This window comes from Rhodamnia argentea, chromosome 5, assembly GCF_020921035.1.
Source record: "Rhodamnia argentea isolate NSW1041297 chromosome 5, ASM2092103v1, whole genome shotgun sequence".
NCBI lineage: Eukaryota > Viridiplantae > Streptophyta > Magnoliopsida > Myrtales > Myrtaceae > Rhodamnia > Rhodamnia argentea.
In genome coordinates this window covers 340,427-358,740 of record NC_063154.1, presented here as the reverse complement: position 1 = coordinate 358,740, position 18,314 = coordinate 340,427, and the positions used below count along the sequence as shown (strand labels likewise).

At 40.5% G+C, this 18,314-nt stretch overlaps 2 protein-coding genes across 7 annotated transcripts; one reads left to right on the top strand and one right to left on the bottom strand.

The window, feature by feature from the left end:
- Positions 1 to 364: 364 nt before the first annotated feature.
- LOC115753099 (pentatricopeptide repeat-containing protein At3g53170) lies at positions 365 to 13,528 on the bottom strand. Of its 6 annotated transcripts, XR_007198330.1 has the most exons (5): positions 4,227 to 4,825; positions 2,580 to 3,675; positions 1,662 to 1,706; positions 1,458 to 1,588; positions 365 to 1,347 (listed from the first exon to the last, which is right to left on the bottom strand). XR_007198330.1 is itself a non-coding variant. In XM_048278624.1 (4 exons), the coding sequence occupies exons 2-4, from the start codon at positions 4,563 to 4,565 to the stop codon at positions 1,259 to 1,261; spliced, it is 1,524 nt and encodes a 507-aa protein (XP_048134581.1). In that variant the 5' UTR covers positions 4,566 to 4,695; positions 13,523 to 13,528; the 3' UTR covers positions 367 to 1,258. The 6 variants fall into 6 exon arrangements, 3 of the variants coding, with proteins under 3 accessions (XP_048134581.1, XP_048134582.1, XP_030547461.1); XM_048278624.1 differs by lacking the exons at positions 1,458 to 1,588; positions 1,662 to 1,706 and adding an exon at positions 13,523 to 13,528 and having other exon boundaries at positions 367 to 1,347; positions 4,227 to 4,695; XR_004016834.2 differs by lacking the exon at positions 1,662 to 1,706 and having other exon boundaries at positions 370 to 1,347; positions 4,227 to 4,822.
- A 588-nt stretch (positions 13,529 to 14,116) lies between these two features.
- Positions 14,117 to 17,782, top strand: LOC115753108 (beta-glucosidase 17-like). Its single transcript, XM_030691613.2, has 13 exons — positions 14,117 to 14,379; positions 14,517 to 14,586; positions 14,718 to 14,776; positions 15,191 to 15,266; positions 15,567 to 15,644; positions 15,718 to 15,805; positions 15,924 to 16,176; positions 16,256 to 16,371; positions 16,542 to 16,762; positions 16,867 to 16,898; positions 16,997 to 17,099; positions 17,195 to 17,303; positions 17,375 to 17,782. The coding sequence occupies exons 1-13, from the start codon at positions 14,155 to 14,157 to the stop codon at positions 17,628 to 17,630; spliced, it is 1,686 nt and encodes a 561-aa protein (XP_030547473.1). The 5' UTR covers positions 14,117 to 14,154; the 3' UTR covers positions 17,631 to 17,782.
- Positions 17,783 to 18,314: the final 532 nt, after the last annotated feature.

Genomic DNA, 18,314 nt, shown 5'->3' with positions numbered 1-18,314 from the left:
TCTTGAAAGAAAACGGAAGGGAAGGTGGGTTTGGGGGGTGGTTTTGGAGTGTCTTTTTGAGTGAGGGTTGTCGGCTTCAACCATTTCAGGTCACTGTTACATGCTCCTCGGTTCAGGTCCATCTAGGAAATTCTCGTTCCTGTGCGATGGTAGGTATCGGACTGTCGGTAAACGCCTCATACGTGATTTCTACTCAAGCTAACCTTTTGGAAGTTAGATCATGAAAAAGTATAATCTCCACAAATTGCCTACACCCGAGGTGGAGGACTTGCAAGAATGGAGTTAATATAGTACGTGTAAAGACTGGATCCCACAACAAAACAAATCGAAAAGTTCGTCCTTTTTGTTTTGGGTCATGGACCAGTCTCCGTTCTTCAGCATACTTCCATCTGAAAAGCAGGTGAGCGACCCTCGACATGTAAAGGAGGCCAGGCCTAAACTCATTCTTCAGGCCCCGCCCAAATTATAAAAAAAGCCTGGAAATTAATTGCATAGAGCATCTTAAGTCTCCTCTGGGAAACAAACAGCTGCTTCGTCCACGAGTTCCACAGTGCCGGTATCATCCCACAATGTCAACCGACGCCATGCAAATACATAGTGAAAGGTGAGATGTTGATTGACAGAAGTACAATCGATATCGATATGAACGTGAATTGTTATATCACATATGAATGTATGACAAGCAACGCAAATAAGCAAAATAGCAGAATATGGCCATATAATGAAGGAATTCAACAGTAGCTGAGTCAGGAGAACCTGATAAATATGTGCATGCTGTCCAGGGATTTGATTTGGCACCCAAGAATTCCAGCTCTATTTCCCAAACTTTGGTCATGGCAACTTTCATTGACAAAGCAAAGATCTTGTATGCTTAGCTCAATATCTGGAGGAAATACACTGCTTCATTCATGGCCGAACACCAGAAGAATGGTCTTCAATAACAATCCTTTGGCCCTTGTGGAAGGTTGGCATTCTTGTTAGTCACTATTTATTCTGTCACACTTCTTTGGGGAACCAGAATTTTCGTAAACTTCATACACATGAGAGCTCTTTGGTGTTGTTATTTTGAAAGATGGAAAACCAATGCTGAGGTCGCCATGATAGGAAAAAAGAAGAAGATAGAATATCCATAAGAAGTACCTTTACCAAATTGTACCCAACAAATCCAGTTGCATGTCGAGGCCTCAAAAAATCTAGCGAAGCTGTCTTAGTAACAGTTTTGCACCTTCCTCCAGATGAAACTTTCTTGCAATCTTGATCAGCCAACTGACATTCCCAGGTTGATGCCCCAGATGGGGATGAGGTGAGCTTTGATATCCAGACACCAAAGGTAATCTGAAAACAATCCTGCATTGGGAGACTTGTACTATTGGAACTTCACAAAATTTAACATTATTGTGTAATCTGTGAAAGTATAATCTCTGAAACAGAATAGGAAAAGGTGTAGCAAACATTACATATAAGGTAAGGTCTCAGAAGTAAGCAATCAGCGATTTATGCTTCAACAATCTTGAACATTCTAGTCATCCATCAATTTGAGATCCCTTCCACATCAATCACCAATGCTAGCATCCAATCAACTTCATGCCTGAGCAGAAACCCAAAGTAATTTAAGCAACTCTCAAATAGCATGCTATAAATAAATGTTGAATTTCACTCACCGGTCATAATCTAAAGCACTTAGCAGAGACCGAAAAATGAGCTTGCCGCAAATAGCAGCATACTCACAAGTAACAATAAAATCTTCAGGATATAGTTAAAAGCATCTTTTTGCCACTATATACCCCACATAACATCACATGAAGCTTAAGAATCTCATGCTGTAAATCCTGATTCATAGGAATAGTTTCATTCTTGGACTTTATCAACGAAATATATAGCTCTATCAGTTTTTTAAGTGTTGGAACCTATATTTGGAAGTTGGAAAGTTTTTTATTTTTATGTATTTCTGTTCTTGCAAGTAAATCATCTAGAATGTACTCTGGGTAATATAAATAACCACCTAAGCTCAATGGAAATATAAAACAATTTCTGTCACGACATGGTATCAAGAGCCATCTGGGGCACATGCCCCTTTCAACCCTAGCTTTCTTCTTCATTCTTTTTTTTTTCCTTTTCTACAAGGGTGGTCGGCATGGCCCTAGAGAATCCCGCCGCCGCCGCCACAACCGCCATAACAAACCCTTCATATACTTCCTCCATTTGGATCTGCTCACCACTTCCTTTCTCTATGTCTCACAACACCCAATTACATGCTATGGAAAGCACAGGTGAGAACCTACATAGTATAATAAATCTATGATCGATACTAGAGTAAGAAGGCTTGATAAAACCAAGATCAGCACTTAGCAGGAATAATGGCGAAAGTATGCAAGGTTTGAGCAAACATGTCATGTTAGTGAATGGGGTGTATAAATACAGTACAAAATAACCTCTCTGATAACCGGGAGTGAGAAGTGTGAAACTTCCCATCCAGTGCAAGAAATTGAAGATTACATGAGGTTTTGCAATCAACATGAAGGAAGAATACAAATTTGCAAATAGATAGACGGTTACAAAGCTACTTGACATAAAGATACCTGGATGGTCCTTGGATCTTATTATGTTGTTCTCCAAATCTTCAGCAGCCTCAGTCATGCCTAGGGCAATGTATGTTTGGATCATGGTGGCATAAGTGATAGTATCAGGTGAGCATTTTGTCTCTTTCATTGACAAGAACAATTCCCTCATCTTTTCAATGTCCCCAGCTTGACCATATGCATTAATGATGCAGTTGAAGAAAGGAGTATCCAGCACCACATCCGAATTATCGACTTGCCTCAAGATCAAATCCACCTTCATGATCAGTCCAGATTTACTGTATGCACTAACCAGAGAGCAGTACGTGACAGAGGTAGGCTTCATTCCCTGATGCTTCATTTTCTTGAAGTATTCTTCCATCTTTTCCACATCGCCAGCTTTTCCATAGATGTCAATGATTACATTGTAGGTTGCAGTTGTAGGCGAAAAGAACCTTTTCTCCATATAATCAAGAACAGAACTCATCTTCTCATAAAGCCCTGCCTTCCCATATGATCCAATCAGGGTATTGAATGTAATAATATCAGGCCTCACACCCATGAGTTGAAATTCCTCATACCACTTCTCCATCTTATCAATCTGTCCACTCTTCCCATAAGCCCCCACAACCGAATTAAGAGTGAAAACATCAGGAAGACAGGAACCACCGTCAATCATGTCTGTCAATGACTTCTCCATCTGTTCAAACATTTCAGCCTTGCCATATCCATCGACCATAGTATTGTATGTGACGGTGCTGCAACTTATTCCGAGATATGACATCTCAGAAAGTATTTGTTCAATCAGATCAAACTGATGGAACTTCATGCAACAATTCACGAGAATAGTGTATGTGTACACATTGGGCTTGCAATCTGAGACGGACTTCATTGCTTCCAGAGTAGATAATGCCTCGTCGATTCGGCCACTATGACCATAAGCACTGACGAGAGCCGTATAAACATCGACAGTAGGTTTAAGCCCTTCCGCCAGCATAAGCTCAAAAAGCAAACCTGCCTGCTCAGGCTGCCTGCACTTGCCAAGCATCATCAGAAGCTTTGCATACGTTTGGCATCTTGGCTCATACCAGTGCTGCTTACGAAGAAGGCTGAATATCTAAAAAAGGGAATTAAATGCTTTGAGAGTTACGATAGATTTAGACATGCTCCCTATATGGAAACAAGAAATAGAATTGCATCAGCAAATTACTAGCTCTGACACTGACACTCTGGTAATGACCCTTGTTAATGATGGTACTGTACTTGCTAAAGTTCCCATTCCATTGCTACATAAACATCTAAAGATATTCAACTCTCTGCGTAATCTAAAGTAACGTTGTAACTACCTAAACCAAAAAATGAAACTAACACGAACATACGCACACCCACTGATCAGGAGCTATACATAGTCACTCGTAGTACAGTCTTCACTATTTGTGTAAACAATTCACATACGACTGTTAAGTAGAGATTAAATCTCTGGTTATAAATGCTTCCACTCCAACTAGCAAAGCTCAATACGTTTTTCAAGCTTCACTTCTCCAACTGTATAATGCTACGCAGGGAAATGTAGCTGAATAATAAATACCCTAGCACGTGACCAGACAATGAAGAGAATTCACCTGAAGCCGGTACAAACAAAATGCAGAGAACGAGTTATTAACAAACCTTAAGAGCAGACTCGTAACGGTTTTCACTAATAGCCTCATCCAGGGCCTCCAATACGGCTTTAGGCCACAAATTGTTGTACTTCTTGGAGTTGGCCTTCCTCTCAATCTCCTTGATAGCCGACTCTGTCCTCAGTATCCGAGAAAGATCCTTCTGGGTTTTCCTCTGCAGGCCCACGCTACCCGATGACGAGCTCCGTCTAGATGACCGACCAAGTATAAATGGTGGGTAGTGAGTGTTGCGAAGCTCACTTCGGAATTTCGTCGAACGAGTGGCGGGGGTTGTGGAAACTTGGGATGCGAAACGCAGGCCCGTGGTGTCTAAGGAGAAAGATCGCATTTTTTGTGCGCTGGTGGGGAGGAAGCGTGATCGGTGAAGGAGGTGGATGGTGTTAGGACTTGGGTCCCATAAATTACGGTGTGAAGCACGAGAGATTCGCTCAAGCGATTGCTCGGATTGGAGGATGATCCTTCTCAAGTGAACATAACGGTACTAACGAGAAAGAGCAGGAAACTTTTCAGGTGTAGCTCCCGGCGTTATCCATCCAACGAATTAAAGAGCATCGCTCGAGTCGTTATTCTCATTTTAATAAAAGTTAACTAGTTAAGTATTTAAATAAATAATGCTAGACATACTTAAAACGTCTTGCTAGAATTCATTTATAAAGTTTCCGTTTGTTTCACGAAAAATAAACGATTCGAAAAATATTTTTCTTAAAAACAATCGCTTGCAAAAATGAACGAACGAAAAATAAATTTAAAATTGATTAGCTATAAATTACTGTCGATAATGAAATATTTCTCATTGACTAATCATTTCAAGCGATATAAGCATTGTTATTTAAAAAATATATTTTTTTCTGCTATTCATCCTCCGAGAAAATGTCTTTGGCTTTGTTTTCGCTCGAGTCCACGAATGTTGTATGCTTCGGCAACATTTGTTTTGAGAAAAAGAAAATTGACTATATGTCACGGCTATGTAATGAAATGATAACAAACTAAAATTTTGCATTAAGTTAAATTATATTAAATAATTATTTATAGGAAAAACATAGGAAAAAGGACACTTTTAGTGTCAAAAGTTGTGTACGGAGATTATTTTGGTGTCAAAAGTTTCATTCCCATCACTTAAGTACCAAGTATTTGAAAAAACAGTTGTTTTAGTGCCAAGTCCGATTTGGTCCTTCGGAAATCTGATGTTGCATTATTTTATTAATATTTCAGGCTGACGTGGCTCCGGCGAAGTCCAGATAGCAATTAGAAAAGGTAAAAATTATAAAAAATAATATTAAAAATATAAATACAAACTTAATTAGTTTACAAAAATAAATAAAAATATAAAATTTGGAAAAATATAAAAAAAAATGCAAATTTTATTTAAAATAAACTAAAAAATTCTGTTAAAAAATTAACAAAATAAAGTAAAAAATCAACAACAAAAAAAAAGTTGCAAAACCAAGCCCTCGTCGCCTGGAAACCATAAGCGGTTTTTTAATTTTAATTTAAAGTTTTTTGTGAAATTTCAAACTTATTTTTAGTTTTATGTTAAATACAATTTGTATTTTAAACGAATTTATTTTTAGCTAATTTTTAAATTTTCATTTGATTTATTTTAATTTATTTTGAAATGTAGAAGTCCACATGACAATCCACGTGGACTTAATATTTTTTTTAAATTTCATTTTATATTAAAAAATTAATTATTAATGACACGTGGTAGTTTTGGTCGAAAAATTATGGTGAATGCATCAAAGTGATCCTTTTATCTCCGACTTAGCACTAAAGTGTTCCGACGGAAATTTTTGAAATCAAAATGATCTCCGTACTTAACTTTTGACACTAAAAATGTCATTTTCCCAAAAAACATACTTGCAGAATGTTTCTAGTAGCTCATTCACTATTGAGGTATTGCCGCTCATTAATCGTCCAATAAATTGAGCGAGTCGTGCCCATGTAGCCGCGTCAATGTCGTCGTTCTTTGACTCACCCACGATTTCGTATCTTTGCCCATGTACCCAATAAAGTTTCTTTTTCCTTTTTTTGTTTAACTTCCTCCTTTATTTTCTTCCTTGGTTGGCAACAGTGAGGACGGCGGTGATGACGACGATAAGGGCGGCGGTGGCGAGGGAGGCTGTGAAGATGAAGTAGGAAGGAAAAATGGAAAAAGAAAGAAAGAAAGAAAGGAGAGAGAGACCTTGATGGAAGGTATATGCGTCGTGGGTCTAAGTTTGTTAATTTTTGTGCCATAAAAAGATTGGGGTAAATATGTAAATCGAGTAACTGTTATATGATAAGTTTGAGATTTTTGGTGCTGCAAAAAAAGAAAAGAAAAAAGGTTAGGATAAATATATGACGGTAGACATAATTTAGAATTTTTAGTGATTTTTATCCTAAAATTTAATGAATGTCGCTATATGTACGCAAAGCGATGGTGTCGCTTGTCGAACGAGAAAGGGTCGGTTAATCTTCAACATCGGAACATGGACGGCGCCATCGCCATGTGCCTATTGGTTGGGGGGAATTCCTTTTCCGAGATTTGATTATCCATGTGCATCACGGAAAGAGTAAACAACATGTGACAGAGAAAGCTCACGGTTCGGCAGAGGGAGATGGTAGAGCTAGAACATATGATAATAAAAAATGACCAACATAAAAAAAAAAAGAGATTAAAAACGCGAGAGAAACATAACTATCGACCGGTGGAGGTGCTACTTGGGAGAAAATATTGGGTGGTCTTGAGACTCCACGTCACTGTGCTCCCTAACCAATCACGAAGCGCCACGAGACTTCTTAGTACAGTCAGTGTACGAGAATGCCCACTCTATGAATACGAGACACCCCATTTTGTCTTTTTTTTTTTTTTTTAAGTTCAATATCCATCGGCCCCACCGGGCTTCGCCCGATGTCTGGCCCGAGGGCCAACTAGTAACTATACCTGGAGGGGGACTAGCCCAACAACTTATCGCCGGGGCCCCCCACTTAAATCACGGAGCGCGGCTTGGAGTTTTGAACTCTCAACCTTTCATAAGAGGAAGAAGAGCTCAAATTCAACCAACTACGCCATGCGCGAGTGAGTACCCTATTCTGTCTTTGCTTTTCGTAAAAGTAGACAAAAGAAAAGACAAAAGAAAAAGCAATCTTATTCAGTCACCCTATGTATGTATGTATGTATGTATGTATGTATGTGTATACACCCAATTGTCATTGATTCAAGAACATAAAACTATTTGGACAAAAAAAAGAACATAAAACTATTCGAAGTACCATAAACGTGTTTCATTAAAGCTATCAAAATCAATCGAGCGCTACAAGTCAGACGAAAAATCAATTGTGATGACTGAAAAAAATGGGCGACCGTCCATCTGAAAACTAGAAAGTCAAAAGCTAGCACTTAATTTCCAGCACCGAATCCGGAAACAATGAATTACCAATTCACCGCCCAACAGTAAACTGTCAGTCAGGCTTCCAGATTGCTGGGACTTCTGATTTGACCGTGCAAGGAGATGGAAAGAGAAAGTCGGGGAAGGGTCATGATAGGCAAAGAACTCAACGGCCAGTGTCGCACCGTCTCAACGCGGCGAGCGTCGTCGATTTTGTTCAACGGTCCACGCCGTTCCGGTCTTCCTTCTTCATCAGTTTTGCAGGGGAGCCCTTAATACTTCTGGATATTTGCACTTCTAACTTTCAATGCCCCCAACAACCCCCCTGGCCCCCTCTGCTGTTCGCCAATTCTTTCATCCCGAGGCCCAGCATCTCTGGCATATTCCTCGAATGTGTCTATCTTCATGACCAACCTTAAAGACATGTGAAATCGAAGGTGGTAAAGTGGATGGCTTTAAGTCCTTTTTCACCCAAAAAAAAAAAAATTTGCGAAATTATCTTTGTTTAATCATTTAAAAAACATAGGCGTGAATTGAAAAGATTGATTAGGAGCCGCCTAGAGATTCCTTTTTCTCTTTATTGGTGTGCCTGCCACTCCACTTGGCCCACTTAAATTAAATTAAAGCCTAAGTTCTAGCATGTGAAAAAGTGTCTCGACTTGGTGAAATCAATTAACAAAATTGTATGGGCGTCGTTCTTTAAAATAAAATAAAAAGAGAGATAAATTGAATCACGAATGTACAAAATATAAAAGTCCTAAGGAAAAACGCTCATTGGACGGCCTAAAAGAAGGCTCTTTTTGAAAACATATGATAAAAGGGGTCTAGTTATGCATCATCTATTTAATGGACTTTAAGCCTCCTTTCCCCAAAAAAAAAAAAAAAAAAGTACGAGTGTTCACGTTTGCCAATATTAGTGAAAATAGTTATAGCTGATATTAATGCACTTTGAAAATTGAGCGCAATGGCATATTTTAAAAAGGCGCCTACCTTTTTCTTCTTCTTTTTTATCGGAAAAAGGCGCCTACTTCAAATAAGAATCACAAGGGCATTCGGTATATCCATTGCGCATATATCACAAGGGCATTCAATATGTTAGAAATAGTAACGTTTCCTTGCACGTTTGCTCAACAAGCACCCCAAAGGCAATTTTAATTAAAATCTTTAGCTGTGCGAATATATATCTTAAATGCACTTTTTAACAAATTCCACAACGTCGACAATGCCTTTTGAATGTTAATGCGATATCTATACAGCAAACTAATTACCGGGGGCCGCTTGCGACTAATTTAGCAATGACTAATTCAGAGATTGAGCTGGAGGGACAGCAGAGCCAAATAAGCAAGAATATGCCAAAATCCAGGGGCATGTTTGCAAAAAGATAATCTTACCTAACGCGGAAATGGGAAAAAAAAAAAAAAAACGTGGAAAGGACAGAGCAGCAATTGCTGTATATATTGCACCCCCCCAACCACACGCCAACTCCGACAAGCCTCCCTCCTTCGATTCCCATTTTCATGGGCATTCACGTTTGGGACGCTTTCTAGCATCCCTTGTTCTGCAACTCCCTCCTTTTTCTCTCCTCTTCGATCTTGTTTTCCTTTCCGGAGAATCCCGAGAAGAAGAAGAAGAAGAAGAAGAAAGGGGAAAGTTTTGGGCTTTTTTTTTAGGGTGAAGGCGATGGGGAAGTACGTCGAGATGCTGGATGCAGGAGTGAGGATCGCCGCGAGGTTCCATTCCCACTGCCCCCAGACCGCCCGCATGTACTACCACCCTCCCTCCAACTCCGACGACCCCCACCACCACCACGACGGCGGGGACGCGAAGGGCGCATCGGCCCAGATGCGCCCCTGCGGTCACAAGGCGTTCGGCGGGGTGGACACCGCGGAGTTCATTCTTTATTCCGTTTGATTCGATTATGATTTTTGATCTCATACGCTGCTTGTATCGAGACGTAAAAAACGTGGGGAAAAAGAGAGAGAAAGAAGACGAATGTTATTGATGTGTTAGAAATGCTCGGGACCTTGGTGATGTCTGAACTCGTTTGTTGTGGTTTCGTTATTACAGATCATTCTGAGTTAGTTCCATCAAACGTGAGAGTAGTTGCACGGTAGATTCAGCGCGAACCCTTTAAAGCTTGCCGATCCTTTTACTTGAGATCTACCTTGTCTGCGCACATTAAGTATGAAGTCACCATACTTGCTCTGCAAATTGATAGAAACTTCCAAAACTTCAGCTGTATCGCCTACAAGAAAAAGATCTTCTCGTCTATAGTTCGATAGATATGAAGCAAATGCGCGGCATCTGCCAATGTCGAGTACTTACATCCCTATCATTTTGAGCATCTTTCTGATATTGGTATGCATTTGGGTTGGTGGTGGTGGGTGGTGGAGACAGCTCGGAAGAGAGGGGGTCTCATCTCCAGAGCAGATATCCATTTTTTCGCCATGCTTTGTGCGAGTAATTGATGTGTGAAAAAAGGGTTGAAGATGTCAAGTTATCAAAGTAAGGGGGGAAAATTCGTGTGCAGGAGAAGCAGAAAGCCTAGAAAATGTCGCGGGGACCGATTCGGATTCAGACTTTTGGAAGCAATACGCAGCAAAATGAACGAATGGGATTTGAAAATGAAATGGTGCAGAAGCCACCGGCGCACCAACCCATCAATGGTTCTGAATTATCGTGAGAACAATATTCCTAGGTTCGGAAAAGATCACGATTGTCAGACGGGTCAAATAAGAAATTCCAAGTGGGTTTATTCCTTTTTCTTTTATCAGAAAAGTATGTGTAATTCTTAAATTAGACAGCAGAATATTTCGGATCTGAAAGTTACCTAGACAAGACATCTACGGACCACGGTACAGGCCCAGCAGGCAAGATGTTGACCCACGATCATACAGTATGTGGGTCCAACTAAGATTTGCAATGTGGTCCTCCAAATCTTTACGGGTCTAATTCCGTTAATATATATATATATATATATATATATATATTCCGTTAAAACCATCAAATTTTAAATCATGTCCTAATTCCATCCTAAAATTTTCTTTACCTCATAAAGAAATTACCAATTTTCACTTCATAATCAACTATGTCGTCCGTTATTTTTCTGTCCAATTATATTATTAGTCTCCGAGGTGTCGTCGTCTATGCGTCTTTTTCTCCACATCAGCTTGGTTGAATTTTAGCTATTTTCCCCTTCTTAAGCCGAACCAAACAGAATCAAGATTCAATTTCGCACATGCCCTTTGAGCTCTAACTCACAGATTCACTATGGAAAGGGATTAAATGAAATAGAATTGATTGAGTGATGGAGAATCTCATTGCTATTACTCAAACAAGCATGAAATGTATACTCGCCATCGAATCATTTTGGCCTCAAAACCACTGATTTAAACCACTTTTCAGGATTCAAAACTCTCAGAAGTTGAATTTCTTTGGAGTAAGTCTCACTAACAACGCAAGTGAGGAAATGCACCAAGACTCAATTGTCACTGCTTCAACCCACGGTGAGGCCTCAATTCCCAGAACAAGAGTAACTAAAATGCCATGGCTGTGATTCCGCAAGCACCAAGTTTTTCTACTAGAACAACCCCAACCTCTCTTACTCGGGCCACTTTTGCAAGAGCTGGCGTGGCTACGAGACCACCGGCAATGCCCACCGCAGCGTCCCCGTTGCCAACCGCATCTCGATGGCCACCGAACAAAGTTAAGTTGATCTCATGGGATAGCTATATTCGCATCATGAAGGTCCAGTACTCGCTGTTCATCCCAGCCCCTAACCTCCTGGCTAATGTGCTCTTCAACGCTTTGGGGCTCGCCTTGGTTAGTCGGGCCTCCAGTGGCTGCCAGTTTCGGCCACATGGTCCTCTTCGATTCTTATAGACTTTCCATGTCCCACTTTCTATCTATTCATTCCGTAAACGGAATCTCTATCAACAAGCAAACTCTGCCAACCCCACGAAGAACACACTCCCTTCCCCCCATTCCAAAAATCTCCTCTTGGAAAGTAAAATCCCTCGAACAATTGTCTCCAAAGTGCTGATGAATGAGGTGTTTGTTTCAGGGAAAGTGTTTTATTGGAATTAGTTTTTCGGACTTTCATCCGTTTGGTTCATTGAAAAATGACTCAGTCAACGAAAAAAACTTTTCGATTTATGAAAAATGCATGTACAAAATTAGGAAAGTGAATTCTTTGATCTGAAGAGGTGAAAATACTTTTCAGAATTGGTCCTCTTCAATTTTTATTTTATTTTAATTTGTTAATTGTATTTTATTTTTATTTTTCCTCCCTCCGAGCGACCGACCAACAGCGGCCATCGGCGAGCTCGAGGTCGTCGGATCTAGTGGCTTCGGGCGAGCCTCGAGCTCGATGGTGGCCGCGAAGCTCGCCGATGGCGGTGGAGGAAGAAAGGAGATGAAAAAGAAAGAAATAAAGAGATAAAAAAATAAAATAAAATAAAAATTTAAAATCGAATTTCTTTTTTTCCTCAAATAAGATATGAGATTGAAATTATTTTCCAAACGAAATCTAAAAATCGAAAAATGTTTTCGTTAACTTATCACCACAAACCCTTCTTTGGAAAAATGATTTCCTGAAAATCGAATTCTCAAAAAATGTTTTCAGTGAAACAAACACACCCGAAGATTGCGAAAGTCTCCATGCCTATTTACCCAGCGTTGCCTTATTGAAGGTGATGAGATCGCGGAATCCAATCCCCCATGGTCTTTCCCATTTCTTCCGGTGCAATCTAGCCTTAGAATCATTCTGTTTCCACAAAAATGGGACTATTCTTTGTTCAATTACTTTACAACATAAAACCAGGATCTTGAATATAGACATTGCATATTGAGGCAAAATTTGCACAACAGTTTTGTTCAATATTTCTTTCTCGGCTTTCGACATCAACTTCTCTTGCCATCCCTCCAACTTTATTTTCACCTTTTGCTAAAATTCAAGCAAACATTTGCTTCTTAGATTTGAGTAGGATATCCGGAGGTACTTCCCCGTTTTGTTAATCAGTGGAACTCATAGTTTTGAGTAGGAGTGCAGAGGAAAAAGAAGGGGGGGGTGGGAAGGGGGAGGGCATGGATATTATCCGAAATGTACATTTGAGTCTCAAATTAGTAAATCTCTCTGGCATATCCACAATTTAATTGCCAATTCTTATGCTTGTGTCAACTTTATCTCGTTATTATTGTTATCTCATTGTAAGTTCCAATTCTTGGAAAGTAAGGGGTACCTTGGGAATTGGCTGGTCCGAGCGAGCGGTCCGATCCAATCCTATGTCCCTAGAACCGGGAACCGGACCGTCCGACCACTAGTTCTAATATTAAGAACCGAAAACCGGACCGGACCCATCTAAAACTGGAAATCGGATCATCGGTCCGGACTGTTTCTGATTCGGGCGGTCCGATTTGCTTACCCCTAATTCTGATGCCATGTTCCTAAGTGAATCTTCAGGACATCCACTGCCGAAAAAGATTTCAGACTTGTTCAAAGTAGTTGCCTGCCCTGAAGCAAAGTAGCATTAATTCAAGACGGCTGCTAGATTCCGACATTCCTAGTCTTCCCGTCCAAGATTGCGTTTTAAGATTTGCTGAAGATTCGCTGCCCAATCGGTGTCCTATTCTAGTATTGCTATTCAATAGAATTAAGTCATTTTTACAAGCATAATCCAGTGAATTTAGGGGATTCACATCATCTTCGCTGCGAGTTAGGATTTTTAATTTCTTTAGGACTATTCTTATCTTGAACAGTAATTTGACAATATCATCGCATAGTGAAATTAGGAGATTGACATTTTCTCGTTCCTTTCGCAAAAAACAACTTCTAGGAAAATATTTAACGGATTTTTCAGTTATCGATTCACGAAAAACAAATGAGTCAAGGATAACATTTTCCAACCATAGAAAAAACCTCTTCAAAGTGGAGACAATGATTTTTTCTTTTCGAAAAGACAAAAATATTTTTTCTCATCTTTCATTCCTCCACTCCTTCATATTACTTTTCTTTTTAATTATTTTTTATTTTTCTTTTCTTCCTTTTTTATTTTTGATCTTTTATTTTTTTTGTTATTTTTTTTCTTTCTTCCTCTACCGGTCGTTGGCCATGACGATGGCCGGCAACCGGCCACCGGCTACAAGCCAAGCTTGGCTCGCTCAAGGCCGGCCAAGCTCGGCGAGGTGAGGCCGGGCATCAACAACCTCGAGTGAGGCCAACCCACTCCTACCTATGGTGAGGCTCGAGCTTATTGTGATTGTGCCAATTCAATTATCATTTTCTTTTGGCTAAGTGAACTGAATTAGCACAATTATAAAAGGTTTATGACTCAATTAGGAAAAAAAAAAGAATTGAATTAGCACAATTATATTAGATTTATGACTTTTTTGGTAATTTGTCACAAATATTACAAGGCACTCTTGACTTTTAGTTGAGAATCCACAATGGGGGGAATGGAATGTCCAACAACTCCCCAACACTCTCAACTCCTAATATCTATTGTCCGAAAGTCCTGCAACGTGAAATCTTGTTGACGAAGCATATTGAGAATGAGGCTGAAGGAGGGACACCCACATGGCTATCTTCACGCCGCCTCTCCCGGCGTCTCCGCCTCCTGGTGCATCAGCTTGTTGATGATCACGGCCACTTTCTTGGGTGGCAGCTGCGGTGGCCGCGGGTATCCTAGTGTGGCTGATGGGGAGGATAACGAGATCATCAACCGGGCGAGCTTCCCATCGGATTTCGTATTTGGAGTGGGTTCGAGCGCCTACCAGGTAAAACTCCGCGTGAAGATAATCTTTACGAGGCATGCGACGTTCATGCATTGGGACTGTACGTGTACGTGCACTCACTGGATGAAAGAAATGCCTTATGTTTTTTTTTTAACTGGTTGGGTTTGTGCGTAACGAAGTCTGAAGGAGCAGCGGACCAACAGGGAAGAGGGCTGAGCATTTGGGACACCTTCACCAAACTTTATCCAGGTTAGAACATAGAAATTAGAACTAGAGATAGATAGATAGATAGATAGATAGATAGATGCACTTCCTTTTTCGTTTCCACTCTTAAACGCACATGTGTGAATAGATATAATGGTTTCCCCCCTCCTCCCCAGAAAAGATCAGCGACCACTCTTCCGGTTTGATAGCTGATGAATTCTACTACCGCTTCCAGGTAACTTTCTACTATATTAATATTAACCGAGTCATTTCGAGTTACGCTATTGCAATCCGGGACCGACCACATTTGTGGTTATCGTCTTTGTAGACAGCGACAGAGGCTTTACTAACATTTTCCAATTACTTCACTCCTTCCTTAACGCACGTGAGACAAGCCCTTGTATCCTTTTCACAGCGACTGGTAGCTGCAAACCATGCTGGACACCAAAAGTAATTTTATAGAATTAAATTGTCGAGTCGTGTACTGTTGTTTAATTAGGCACACGTGGTTACAGTACATCACCAAGTTATAGCCATCTTGTTGGACGGGCAGTGAGTCGATTTTCTCTCTTTCATGCGTGTTCTTCAACGGTCGTGGATATACATACAGTATGTTTCCTGACATGTGCGGATATATGCGAATGAATAGGAGGACATAAAGTTGTTGAAAGCAATGGGATGGGACTTCTTCAGATTCTCCATCTCGTGGCCTCGTATTGCACCTCGTAAGCTCATCACCATGCACCCTCCTTTTCTCTCTTATTCCAACATTATTAGGCTTCTCCTCTTCCTAACATGACAACATATCCGATGCTTCGTAAACCATGAAGATCCACATAGTCAATGATTCCATGTATATCCTTATTATGTGCCTTCCCTGACCATTGTCCCCACAACAAATTACAATTAGATTCTCTTTGGTCTCCCTACATTTTCAATTAGCCGTGCTGAAACAAATAGGAACTGCGTGCACTACCACCATATAATTAAATTCCTTAAGATGATGATAATTTTTTGTATGCTAGATGGGAAGATAAGCAAGGGAGTAAATGAACAAGGCGTCGCCTTCTACAACAATCTCATCGACAACCTCCTCGCTGAGGGTAACCTCTAGTGTCACGTCATTCGCTCATCAAATTAAATTGCCCTTGCAAGCGTGTACTAAAATTTTAGCAGGCATCCAACGTTTTGTGACATTGTTCCATTGGGATGTTCCCCAAGCACTTGAAGATGAGTACGGCGGGTTCCTGAGTCTTAATATCGTGTAAGCCATCAAAAATTCTTGACTTGGAGCTCTAAGTGCATGCACCACTCGAACTAGTCGCCGATCTTAATCAATTAATACGAGGATCGTTGTTGGATATATATATATATTTTTTTAGGGAGGATTACATTGGCTATGTAAACTTTTGCTTTCGAGAATATGGTGATAGAGTGAAGCATTGGACGACAATCAACGAGCCCAATTACTTTACTATATTTGGGTACGCGACCGGCTCCTATGCACCTGGTCGATGTTCTATTTACATTAATAACTACACAACCGGAAACTCGGCAACAGAACCTTACATCGTTGGGCACCATTTGCTTCTTTCGCACGCTGCAGCGGTGCAACTGTATAGGAACAAGTATCAGGTATATATACTCCTGTCTCCGTGGCAAAACATGCACGCTTGAACTTGACTTGTTCTCTTGTGTATTGATGCACAATCAGGCTGCTCAAAATGGGAAAATAGGCATGGTAATTGCAAGTTTCTGGATGACCCCAAAGTATTCGACCAACATCAGTAGGAAGGCTGCCTCTAGAGCTCTTGACTTTCAGTTTGGATGGTAAGTACTCAGTTTATCAGAAACTAGGTACAATTTTATTCCCCCTAGTACTCACGAGATGCTAGACATGCATTTCTCACAGAAAAGCAATTTTACCTCCACGAAAGAGTCATTTTTTCCCCCTTCCTCAGAAATTTTATATGCCGTGCATTGTGTGCCGATGATGTAAGGTTCGCTCATCCTATCACCTATGGTGACTACCCGCAGTCGATGAGGAGATATGTGGGTGAACAGTTACCCAAATTCACAAAAGCACAGTCGGAGGCGCTAAAAGGTTCTCATGACTACATTGGCGTAAATTACTACACAGCGAGATACGTAGATGAATCCACATCCCCTTTCACCACTCTCAACCTAAGTTACACCACCGATTGCCATTGTAATTTGACCGGTAAGCATGCACTACCACTGCCCGATCAATCCATCCAATAATGAGTGTTCCTTCTTCAATTTGATCGGCTAATTAACTTTGTTTGTGATCTGGGATGCTACCAGCTGAGAAAGATGGCATTCCAATCGGCCAACCGGTAAAGTGTCTACCACAAGCACCTTATAGAATCGATACATAATCAATAATAGTTCGCGCGTTAATGCTGATATAGAAATCAACTAAACAAAATTGCAGACTGCTGTGTCCTGGCTGTACATATACCCAAGAGGTATCAGAGATTTGATGCGCTACGTGAAGAAAAAGTACGAGGATCCGACCATTTACTTGACCGAGAATGGTAATACATGCATCAACCTCACTGACAGTAACTTTGCTTGGGTCGAGGTGTCTCCTTGTAAAATTTTCTTCCAAACATTGCTTTGGCAACCGCAGGAATGGCAGACGCAAATAACAAATCGCTACCGATTGAAGATGCGCTTATGGATAGATTGAGAACGAGTTACTTTCAGCTGCACCTCTCAAATCTGTCCAAGGCGATCGAGTAAGTAATTCGATGGCAATACTGATGATGTTTGGAGAAACGCGACACGCTCACGTACTCGTCGTGGACAGGGAAGGAGTGAATGTAAGAGGATACTTCGCGTGGGGTTTCCTGGACGACTTCGAGTGGGCAGAGGGTTATACGACCCGGTACGGCCTCACGTTCGTGGATTACGGGAACGGACTGAAGCGATACCTGAAGCACTCGGCGTGTTGGTTTAAGAGTTTCCTACGGAAGGACAACGATGCAGGCCGTGACTACTCCTCGCGTGGCGATGCCTGGGACATTTATTGCTTGCATCCTCATCGGCCGGCTTCATCAATATAAATGAGTGGATAGATTACATATATGAGCTTTCGAATTGTTTATTCAAGTGGAATAGATTGAATTTTCATCTACCTTGAGGATAATCCGCATCCCAGCGACCCTTCTTCATCCAACTGATACAAGGAAATAAAGCATGAATAGTTGCGCGGTTTTAGTTATCAAATATTTTGGCAAATTGTCCTACTTCCGACAATTTTCTTCGCTTTCAAAATTCTGAACGTGCCTGTTAACCCAACAATGAAGATATTTTTCAGAGTTTGAAGTTCAAACTCAAAGCTTTGAAGAAGCCAGACACTCCTTATAAAAAGAAAACTGCAGATTCATGCCATGCAGGAAACCTTGGGCGCGCATGGCAACATTTACGCTTCAGAAATCAACTTCCGGCCGGAAGTTGATTTTTCCATTTCTACTCAGAAGCAGAAGTTGATTTCTGATTAGAGAAATTCGTTTAGTTGAAAATTTCTATTTCCGAAATCATCTATGAAAAATTATTGTCAGCGACCAAAAAATTTCTAAAACTTCATTTTTAAACTTTTTAAATTTCTTAAAAAATAAGTTTTATTATTAAAAATATTATTTACTTTTTAAAAATAAAAAATTACTATTGATTTTTTACTTCGGCGGCTAGAGATGGCTACTCGACTGCTGTGGTCACAATGGTGGTTGGCGAAGGGGGGCCGCCGG